General features: G+C 37.3%; 1 protein-coding gene across 2 annotated transcripts; it reads right to left on the reverse strand.

Annotated features, from left to right (window-relative positions):
- Positions 1-950: 950 nt before the first annotated feature.
- On the reverse strand, positions 951-10,556 carry sec14l7 (SEC14-like lipid binding 7). Of its 2 annotated transcripts, XM_051412427.1 has the most exons (12): positions 10,452-10,556; positions 9,006-9,081; positions 5,822-5,865; positions 5,638-5,700; positions 5,363-5,551; positions 4,804-4,899; positions 4,632-4,692; positions 4,472-4,555; positions 4,143-4,249; positions 3,904-4,043; positions 3,088-3,254; positions 951-2,661 (listed from the first exon to the last, which is right to left on the reverse strand). In XM_051412427.1, the coding sequence occupies exons 1-12, from the start codon at positions 10,503-10,505 to the stop codon at positions 2,543-2,545; spliced, it is 1,200 nt and encodes a 399-aa protein (XP_051268387.1). In that variant the 5' UTR covers positions 10,506-10,556; the 3' UTR covers positions 951-2,542. The 2 variants fall into 2 exon arrangements, with proteins under 2 accessions (XP_051268387.1, XP_051268388.1); XM_051412428.1 differs by lacking the exons at positions 9,006-9,081; positions 10,452-10,556 and adding an exon at positions 8,921-8,969.
- Positions 10,557-11,983: the final 1,427 nt, after the last annotated feature.

The raw sequence follows: 11,983 nt of genomic DNA on the forward strand, positions 1-11,983 counted from the left end.
TCACCTTCTGCTGCCACTGTGAAGGACTGAAGGTGGATTACGGCCCAGTGAGGCCTCAGAGTCTCAGTGTGACGAGTGACCTTGGAGAAGGTTGAACACCGGGGGGCCCTCAGTGCACACAGTGACTGACGACAGGGCCCCTGGGAGGTTACAGCGTGAGTGAACCACTCAGAGCTAATATATACACAGTCGGCCGATATCTCAGGTTTTGGTGAAGTAAATTATCTAACAGAACAACGGTGAAACGTCAGGGACAATAAAAACACATAATGTATTATAAAAGAAGCCTTTAAGTCTGTATGATTGTTAAAAATGATTAAAAAACACATAATACAGACAGAATTATATAAAAAGTTCCCTAAACAGGAAATAATCTGCTCAAAATTCATCCAAATCACAAATTTTACACAAACTTCCTGCAGTTACTGAGTTCACTGTTTGGGTTCATTGATCAGTTTTTAATATAAATATAGAAATATCCATCAAATATGTCACCTAAACAGAGGTTGACAGTTTACTACAGAAATGAGTCCCTCAAGGAAAAAGGTTGGGAAACACTCCTTTAAATGCACCTGGAGGAGACGAGGAACAGGGAATGGAAGCGAGGAGACACGTAAGCGTAATGAAAAGCTCACTGATTACTGTACAAACACACAACTTTATCAGTGATTGGGTGAAACTGGATCAGATTTTATGGAGAGAATATTAAAGTTTTCTTACGTCCTTTAAAATCAAGAAGGTGTTGCGACACCCTGTGAAGCTTTGGCGACCCCTAGTGGGGAGTAACACACGTCATAAATACATCTGATTGTGTGTAAATGTGTGTTTTACTGTGTGTTTAAGGGATCAATTATCTCCTCTAATGTCTGATATTGTGATTTTGTTGTACTATGATGCAATAAATACAGCTGTGAGGCAGATTATTGTTTCCTGTGATACAATAAAGACAATTATTGACACAATTTCCGCCTTTATTACGAGTAACATTAATATACAAACATGTAACTGAAGAGTTTTCATAAATTAAAAATAAATCATCTTGTTTTTACGACATCAAGTCTGTCATCATAATGACTTCATAATGGTTTCATATCAGATTATTATCAACATCCTTCATTTCAGCACGTTAACGCTCATTTTCAGGCCGAATCGAACAACACGAGCAGCGTAATTAACATCGAACACACTCTGATAAATGACCTCAGAGAGTAACGTCGCTCCTTCTGTCAGCGATTCTGTCGATTATTCAGTGATACAGTCTTTAGATTCAATTATAAAAAACATGATAAAGCTTCAACATTAAATGAGGAGCTTAAACATTTCAAGTGGTTCTGGTTTGAAATGTAAAATAATCTTTATGTCTTTGTTGTCGCAGTGGTTCGGATCTAGAGACGCATTCACTTGGTGGCCAGAAGTTTAATAAATAAATGATTTAATTGCAAACGATCACATGTATCAATATTTGTTTGGACGTAACAGATCAGTAAATACATTTTTTGACACGTTATTTTTTAAATAATCTTAATTAAAGTGATATCATATGAAACTAGAAGACCAAACGCATCCATCGGTACCAACAGTGCTTTGATAGCATGTTGGGAAAGAGAAGCTAAATAACGCTCCAGAATTAGGCTACATTTTGGTGATGGAAAAACTGGAATGCCCAAAGGCATACCCTTGACCTCTGACCTCAATATATATCTGAATGAAAATGGGTCCTATGGGAACCCACGAGTCTCCCCTTTGCAGACACTTCATGCTAATCCAGCGTAGCGTTTTGCATGTGGTATAAAAGTTATTTTCTCCGAGTATATTTGAATATTTCTGCACACTGGGGTCCAGAAACTGTGCTGGACTTCTTAAAGCTGAGACCCGAACCTCACGCCACACCTGCATTAGTCAGTACCCGCACTTCTCCCCACGGAGCCGGTTCCTTGTTGGTGTACAAGGTCCATCCATGGTGTGTCAGATACTGTATGCACCACTGACAGGGCCCTAATCGATTGATTCAGTTTATCTTGTGTTTTCCTAAATAAATGAGTAACTTAACATTTCAAATTCTTGTTTTCGCTGACCTCTGGTGGTTTAACTTCTCCAGTTCACCCCAAAATCAGTCAATATAGCCAATATAATGGAACCAGGTGGCAAAATAAAAATACCAAAAAAACAGATCAAATAAAATAACTTTTTACAAAAAAGAAACAGGCTTGTTACTTTAATGTCGATGAATGTTTAGGGGAATTACTGAACTTTTATTTGTTTGTTTTTTTGGCATCTTTGCACATCTTCCTAACATTAAGACTGGTAACAAGACAAAAAAGAAGGAGACTCGACCCTATTTGTAGTTTCAGTCTGCACATAAACGTCCTTCAGAGACACCAACAGAGTACTTTTACACTCTGAGTAACCTGTTATTTCTCAGTTTTACTTGAGTAAAGAAGCATCTGTGCTTTTATTTGCATAGAGAATGTGTGTACTTCTACCACCTCTGCTTGAACATGACGTAAACAAGAAATCTGGTTTCTGTAATCCGGGTGGAGGATTAGTCTCCTCGCCTGTGTGGACTCTGCGTCTGTCCGTCCGACGGAGGAAGAACCTCGACGTTGTAGCTCACCTTCTTGGACTGAAGGATGCTGTAGCTGTTGTCGAAACACAGCACGTCTGCACGAAACGAAGGACAAAGTCAGCAACGTCTAACCATCCTGCAGGGTTTCACATGAATACTTCATTTCAGGAAATAAAATGAGCTTTCTTGCAGAGTTAGATGAGAAAATCAACAGATCCTAGCTAGCTGTCTCCTGGCTGTATCTTCACATTTACAGTACAAACGCGAGTGGTATTGATCTTCTCATCTACAGGGGCCGATCACCTGTCACCTGTAAAACCACTGTTTCCTTCTCTTGCAGGTAAATAGGTTAACTAGCTAGCCAGCTGTTTGACTGTGAGAGAGCTACGGAGCGGGGGTGCAGTGGGAGGTAAACCCAGGTAACCTCAGTTATCCTCCTCTTTGGAATTAAACTAGAGTTTATTCATCTAGAGCTCAACGTTTTATAATTAGTTCTCTACAGTTTTCAATAGTTGACTCACAGACTCCGGCCTCGGGGCAGGTGAGGCAGCTGTCTTCGGGGACCAGGTGTGCATTGTAGCGTTCGCTGGGCAGAACCTGCAGCATCTCAGCCACTTTCTGGAGGCCCTCTTTGGTCCGTCTGTAGACCCCGAACCCGATATCTGCTCCATCGCTGGCAAACTGCCACCTGGAGAGAAACAGAGGCAAAGTTGTGTCAAAAATGTGTCTTTTCAAAGAGCCTAGCAGCTGGCATATCTGAGCAATTTTAGTTACTTTACACAAAACATATGAAGAGTTTATAAATATGATCTTTTGCTATAAATTAAACTACCCAAAATTATTCGATTAACACAAAATTAATCAGCAACTATTGTGATAATTGTAATTTTTCATGTAAGCTTTCAGTTTTGTTTTTTTTGCTGCTTTTTATTTGAATAATTTGAACGTATTTGAAATAATTTGGAGGCTCTAGCACCATTCGCTGTAACAACACTTCTCACTATTTTCAGAACTTTTTAGAAATCAAACATTTGATTTTGATTAATGGAGAAAATAATCAGCAGAAGAATCCATAATGAAAATAATGACTAGTTGCTGTCGTACAGACATACAGAAGAGTATGAAAATCTATTTAACAATGTTTTACAGGTGGAGTCTCAGATCTCAAACAGAAGTGAAGATTTCCGCCCATCAGCTCAAACTCAGCAAATCTGTGAAATATCCAGCTGATCAAACAATGTTAGGTGTGTTTTGAGGTCGCTAACAGAAAGTGCAGGTTAAATGTGTTTTAAATTTAAAAATTAAGCTATAAAAGGTCACTAGTGGTCGTCTTGTACCTCAGGAGGCTGCTGGGGGCTGAAACATCATATTCTAGCTGGAAGATCGATCCACGGCTGATGGTCACACTGTTGTCGTACTGAACTTTCACCGAGTCCTGAACGTAGTACGACCTGGGCACTGTACCGCCGTACTTCAGCTACAACAACAACAACAACAACAACAACAAAACATCCATTATTTCCATCCAGATCATTCAGAAAACTCTCACTTCCTCCTCCACCAGTGGTTTTCTCACCATCGTTCTGCAGCGAGGGTCTCCATCAGGATCAGTCAGGGTTCCTCCGTACACCACAGGAAGCTGATCCGGGTCAATATGGTTACGTAACACCTCCTGCCAGTTACCTGTAAACAGAGGAATGTGTATATTTGAGGTATAATTTAGGTAAACGGTCAACCACTTTGGTCCAGACTGATATCCAAACAACTATTGGATGGATCACCATGAAATACTGTAAGACTTCAGTTCTCTTCTGAGACCTCTTTTGGTCAATTAGGCAATCAGAAGTTCTTTGAATGTATAAAAAATCTTGTTTTTACACTCTGGGTTAAAAAAAGTCGGCTTACTTCCTAAAACGATGATCTTGCGCCGCGTTTCCTCACACAGGAAGTGTTTGATGAGGTTGTAGGCCATCGGGAACATCTTGGGAGCTGCAGCAAAAGACGGAAAATCAGGAAAAAGGAAGAAGAGACAAACACGTCAGACAAGCTCAATATGCAGACGTACCTTTGATAAGAAACACTCTCTTCAGCCCCTCTGGATAGTTCTCTTCAAACATGGTGAGGATCTGCAGCAGAGGAACAGAGTCAGTATGATATACAGCGATTTAATGTTATATATTAAATATAATGTAAGTGTATCAATGGACAGATTAAACCGGAGTATCTGACAAACAAACCTCTCCATAAGCTTCAATAGCAGGTTTCCAAATGTGTTTGAGTCCAAGTCCTTCACAGTCGTAGATCAGAGTGATGGCTTCAATGTTCTTCCCCAACTGAGACACAGAGGGAGGCGTTTCAGGGGAGGAGAGGACAGGAAATAATAGGAGGAGAGGAAGAGAGAGGAGAGGAAATAAGGGGAAAGGAAAGGTAACAAGGTAGAGGAGGTGAGAGGAAATAAGAGGAGGAGATGAGACGAGACGAGATGAAAGGTAAGGACAAGTAACAAGGAGAGGAGATGTGATGAGAGGAGAAGAGAGGGAATAAAAGGAGCGGAGAGGAAAGTTAACAAGGTGAGGAGGAGGAAAGGTGAGGAAGGAGAATAAAAGAGAGGATAAAACAAGAGGTTGAGGAGACAAGTAGAGAGAGGAAACAGGAGAGAATGAAGCAAAAAGAGAGGAAATAGAACGAGAGGAGAGGAGGAAACAAAAGAGAACAGGAGAGAAAACAAGTCAGGGAGGACTTCTGACCAGAGGAGGAGAAAGAAGAGGAGAAAGAGGAGGAGAGTTTGATCCCGACCTTCTCAGACTGCCTCCGACACTCCCTCTGCAGCATCTCAGTGTGTCTGATCTTCGTCTTCAGGAAGTCCTGCTTGGTGGCGGACAGCAGGAGACCTTTAGGGTCCAGAGGACCGATCACATCGTACCAGATCGGACTTCCCTCTCTGTCGTACCCGCACATCCCTCCAGACACGTACTTCTCAATCACCTGAACACACAAAAACAAAGGATAATAATCAACAACAACAAAAGTGTTTAATTGTTCTCTATTTTAATATAAATATATATTCTAACCTCTGGAGGTTTCCAGTCAGATATGATGCTGTCTACTTTCATCTTCCTCCTGAACTCCACGTGCTGCAGAGAGAGAGAGAGAGAGAGAGAGAGAGAGAGAGAGAGAGAGAGAGAGAGAGAGGCAGCGGTCAGTAACACAGATAAACATCGCTGATCAATAAAAACGTTCCACTAAAGATCTCACCTTTCTGATCATAATCTCAGCTTTCTGCACGTTGAAGCTTCGGGCTGCAAACAGAAAGAAAACATCCTGATTAATTAGGTAGAGATACGATTTAATTTCAGCAGTTTTTGACTTTATCTGACTTCTTACAAATTAAGATTTTGGAAACAGAACGAAGTATTTAGCTTATAAAATATGTTGTTTTGTAATAAAATGAACAGCTGTGAATACAAGTTGAGCTGAAACAATTAGTACAAACTCTACTTTAGTACATTTATGAGCCAAAACAACAGATAAACGATATGCAGAATACACAACAACAACAACAACAACGTGAACACGTGGAAAATGTTCGAAATGTCCAGTTTCTGCCTCTCTGATGGCGGTTGTATCAACACAAACTTCATTTAGACGATTAAGTTTGTCAGAAAATGGTGAAAAATATAGAAAACTGCCCAAAATGACGCCCTCAAATGTCTTGTTGTGCCCAGAATTATTCAGTTTATTGTCATAGAGGACTAAAGAAACCAGAAGATACAACAAATCGTTGTAGCTCGAGTCCATTAAGGGCTACTTTAAGGGATTATTGTATAAGTACGACATATTAAACATTAAATACAAAGCGATTTAAGCTGCTCAGGACTAACAACAATCGTACAATAGGAAACCTGATGCCGTCTGAGGTTAACAGCTAATGTAAATATTGAACCAGTCACAGAGTCCCTTATTGATCTGAGCCTCCCTGAACTATGGACCCCTAAACAGACACAATGTCCTGTTGCTTAAAACCAGCTCAACAACAGTGGAGGTAACAGATTACATGAGAAACTCAACATAAATCACCTCAAATATTCTGCTAATATCACTATGACTGATAGAGTTCCTCTGTATTTTATTATCTTATTCTATTAATATTTGTCTCATCAGCTGTCTGATCTCTGCAGCTTTTTCTCGAAGGTTGAATTCAGCGTAAGGCAAACATTTACTGTCGGATAAGACCACCGAGTTCAGGTGGGTCAAACCCTCCAGGCCGAGTAAATACTATACGCTGTCACGGCCGCGGGGTCAGAGGGATGAATGTTATAGGGAATAAGTTACTGATTAACCAAGAGGAGGCTGGAAAGTTCATCAATTAGGTAACTTTTGAAAGAATAAATGATAAATTGTTCTCCTTTAAAAATTAAAAGTTGAATTAATGAGAAATAAAACAGCTTTGACTGCAGCAGCATGATTTAGTCTGGGGACTGTTTCAGCCGTTATCATTATCCTGTAAATGTCCCTTGTGGACACGGTAGCTGCTATTTTAGGAAACGCTCATTTGCTTAGTTGCAGATTTAGATGGAAATATTGACAACAGTCAGTCTGTGAAATATGAAGCTACAGCATGAGGTGAGAAATATGGAAGCTCATTTCTGCCAATGTGACTGAACTCAGGAATTAGTTTGTGAGTTTATTGATTTTGACTTACTATCTCGAAATAATAAGAAACTTTTCATTCTTTTGACTTAATATCTGAAAATAATGACTTAATATCGTCTGTGATCTTAATCCTGTGCTAATCTGCCATGTCCGTAATTTGTAAAGTAAAAATTACACCGCAAATTACCTACCATATTTCGCCAAACACGGAGGTCATGTGATAGTATTAGTCCCGTGCGAATCAGCATCTCTGTGATTTTTTATTTTTTATTTTTTAAGGTTTTTTGTGTTTTCCGCGCCTTTTTTCTGCCTTTTTCCCGGTCAAGAATTATGGAAGCTGCAATTATAAATGAAAGTTTTGACAGCATTTTGGGTGCAAATTCAGGAGGCTCATCTAGGTACACAGCATGGAGACCCATTTGCAGAAAGAGCAAGCTCAAATCCATCAGAAGAGCGAAATCTCGAAATATTGAGAAACTTTCTCATTGATTTTAAATATTGACTTTTGTATCACAAAGTCATTATTTAGAGAAAGTTTCTCATTATAATAACTTATACAATCACTTTAGGCTTCCATAGAGTATTTAACCTTGTGTAAACAGAGTAACATACCAACCGATGAGAGGAAACACAACAGACAGCTTCCCCTCTCGTCATTATTCAGAGAGTTTCAGACGCCCGAGGCTACGCTCGCTCTCTGTGACGCTGCTTTAAGACAAACCTGTTCTCATGTTTTAGTTTCAACGGAGGCTTCGGTATCGACGTCTGTCACAGTGCGTCAAGTTGATCTGATCCTAGTGTGATTAACTCAGTGTGTCTCGACCTTTTACCTTGTTTACCTTTAAAGATATGTGTACTTGTGACCCCTCAACCCAGATTGAAATTGTTTAATAATTAAAATTAGAGGAAAATCTGATGGAAAAACACATTTTAGGTGGTAGAAATTTGTTGTTCTGCAGCCTTTAAATGTAAAAGTACTAATACAACAATAGTATTGAGTCTTATGGGGAAATGAGTCGACTTCTCAGTTGATTTATTCCCTCAGTTTCCTGATGAGTTTATGGTCTCAATCTCTAGTTTCAGTCTTCCTCCATACAGCATGATGTTCATTTAGTAAATGTTTTTGCTCTTTCCCCTAAAATATTTTATAATTTTTCCTCTTTGAGCCTCAAAACAGTTATTTAAATGAAACTGTGACTATGTTGGAACTGTTAACAACTCATAGACATCTAAAATATGACAGGAAACACTGATTTACCTGCAAAATAGGTTCTTATTTCATAATATTATTGTAAATTCTTAATCTGAGAAGAAACAAAAGCTGCCAAATTAAGTAAAAAATACAATATTTTGCCTCAAACTAATATTTCAGGACAGTTTTAAGTATTTATATATCGGCTCTGAATGGTAAACTGTGTTGAGTTTAGAATATAAATCTGTGCAAATGTTGTATTTGATGTTCTGATTAGACTGAAAATGGACAAAAGCTGGAAGGAGATAATAAAGGAATCATATAAGAGATAAAAGGCTGAAAGTCTTTCCTCAAACACACAAGAAAATTGTGATTTATAGTTTAATTTCTTCAATTTATAGCCTTATAAATACCCTTTTCCATTTGTTTTTACTGTAATTATTCGTCAGTTCTTTATATTTTCTATCTTTAGCAGTTGACCTTTGTGTATGAAAGAAGTCACCTTGTACCTGGATGGTTGTGTGTGTGTTGTTGTGCCAGCATCGTACCCGCACTGAGGGAATATTAAACAGTGAGATCGGCTGCAGGTCTCACCTCTGAGCCAGCGCAGGAGGTAGTGGTCGTGCTGCGCCGGCAGGTTGGGGAGGATGTCCTGGATCCTCCCCCGAAACTGGAGGCAGAGAATCATTTATATCACAATGCTGAAGATAAACACACAGTTTTATTATTTAAAGATACAGTTTGAGTCACATGTTGAATGAGAATATTGATACCACACTTGTGTACGTGCGGTAAAATATAAAACTACTGTTAGCTTAGCTTAGCATAAAGACTGGAAACAGGGGGAAACAGCTAGCCTAAGAGGTTTAAGAGCTAAAACGATTAGTCTGTTCATCAATTAGTAGAAATAATCTGAGACTATTTTGATAATTAATTAAACATTTAAATCCTTTTCAATAAAATTTCCAGCTAGCTATGTAGTTGTTGGTCAGCTAACATTACCCAAACAAGCATAGCTATTAATTATATTAATTATTCACATTAATGTTGTTTTAGAAAAGGTTTTATTGCTTTTCTTAAGTCTTAAATGATAATAAAGTTAAGTTGATTGGTAATTTACTATATATTTTTATTGAGGAAATTATTCAACAATTAATTGATAAACTAATCAACAGATTTAATAGATAATAAAAATAATTGTGGCACATTATCCACAACAGATAATAAGTTAAACTAATGTTTTATTATAGTGTCCCACTTTAAGCTTGTAATCCTACATATAGTCAGTATACTCTGTATAATATATATATAGTATATTCTGTATAATATAAATATAGTATATTCTATATACTATAAATATAGTATATTCTGTATAATATAAATATATAAGAGCCAAATACTGCTGACATTTATATATTTTATAGGAATATTTGAGTCATATTGCCCTCAGGGATCCACAGTGGTGGAAATACAACAATATAAAAGGTCCTGCATTAAAAAGTTTACTTAAATAAAAGTAGATATTGAAGTATCAAACATAAAAGTATTTGTTACATAAAATGACTTGAGTTTTATATTATCATATAATCTATATTATTGATTATTGTTACAGAAGAATTTAAAGTAGGGTGTTGAGTTGGAGGTAATTATAAATACTTATATTTAATACTGTAAAAATATTTCATAAAATCTGATTAAAACAAGAATCTGAAAAATACTGTGGAGTAAAAAGCTTTAATCTTTAGGACTTTTATTTTATCTTTGGGTGTCAAAGACAACAAAAGGCACCAACTACACACTCTGGTTTAATCTTTAATGTGTTTTATAAACTTTATATTGTTTTTTAAATGTAAAATATTAATCTGAAAAATAAGAACAATGTCACTATAAACAGCAGACGTTGGAGTTGCCATAGGATCAGTGTGTTACCACAACAAAAGCAACCAGAGACACAACTATTCACTACTATGAACTAATCAATGCCTTCAATCAATCACCCATTGGAATCATATTGATTAAATTAAATAGATTTCTTTTTACCTCAGTTAAGATTTCATCCTGCTGTCGGCTCAAGTCTCCAACCCGTCCGCTCATTGTGTCGCTCTAACAGTGAATGAGGTGAAGTGGAAGGAAGAGCGGGTAGACTAAACACCACGCCTCCTTACACACACACACACACACACACACACACACACACACACAGAGGTGGACTTTAAACCCATTCAAAGGATTATTATTGCGACATTCCTGCGTTCAAAACTCAGATTAAAGCTTCAGTGTGAAACATTGAGGATTTATTTATAGTCAGAAATATAATATAATATTTATAGAGAGTAAACTGACTATATTTTATGTATATTTCATATTAGATTCAATAATAACAACAACAGTAGAGAACAGCTGATAAACTGAACAATGAACGCAATAACTGCAGAAAGTTTGTGTAAAACCAGAGTTCTGGATACATTTTTATTATTTCCTGTGAATATTACATCAGAGATGAGTTTTCATGATCTTTTTAAACAATTCTCTGTTTGTTTTTGTTGTTTTTTTTATTCTAAACAATCTATACAAATGAATCTCTTCTTGACAAATTAAAGTGTTTTCTATCAGCTCTTTGGTTGTTTTCTACAGCAGGACGAGGCTGTTCACAGAGACTGAAGCTCTGTGAATATAGTTTGTGTTCAGATCTTTAAAGTTTTGATCTTAAATGATAATCTAAATTTAAAGAAATTAAACAAAAAATTTAAATTTCTTTAGTCTTTAGTTTTCTTACACAGCTTAAAATCAAGAAGGGCTTGCGACCGCTCGATGAAGCTCAGGCGGTCCTTTAAAGCAGTGGAGGTTTAAAGGACCAGTGTGCAGGATTTAGTGGCATCTTGTGGTGAAGTTACAGATTGCAACTCACTCGTTTCACCCTCCCATTCCCATGTATCCTTTTATTTTACTTTTTTTTTTATTTCAGCACACGTGTCATGTTTGTTTCCTGTGTTTTTAATCTATTTTCTATTACTATCTGTATTGTTGCATGTTATGCAACTGAATTAAATGTAATGGAGACAAGAAGAGAAAATGTTTTCATAAAACTTATTTTATTCTTTACATACATGAAACTGATCAGGACCCAGATACCAGGTTCACCAAATAAAGCTCATGAGTAAATAGACGATTTACACAAAAACAATAAAAGCATAAAACTACGTTGTTGTTTAGATCATAAATAATAATCTGACTCCCAAAATATTAACCTAATTAAACTGTTTCCAACGCTCTAAAGGTGAATCTGTTTCTATAGACTTCTCTAAAAACTACCAAAATAAATCAGAACATGATTTAACGTCTTTTAACATTTAAAGATTAAATCAGCTCCTTGATATGAGAGACGTGGTCCAGCTAACCTTTGCGAGGTCGGACTTTAAATCGATGAGTATGTGGCCGGTAAAGTGGTACCGGATCAGCTTCCTGTGAGGAAACAAACCAGTCTGAAGCCACATTGTTACCATCCACTGTTTAGATCTTGGTGCTTTTTAACTCTAGATTTGAACCGGATGAAGGATTTTAGTCATCGGACG

The sequence above is a fragment of the Dicentrarchus labrax genome, unplaced genomic scaffold (genome assembly GCF_905237075.1).
Source record: "Dicentrarchus labrax unplaced genomic scaffold, dlabrax2021, whole genome shotgun sequence".
In the NCBI taxonomy this organism is placed as follows: domain Eukaryota; kingdom Metazoa; phylum Chordata; class Actinopteri; family Moronidae; genus Dicentrarchus; species Dicentrarchus labrax.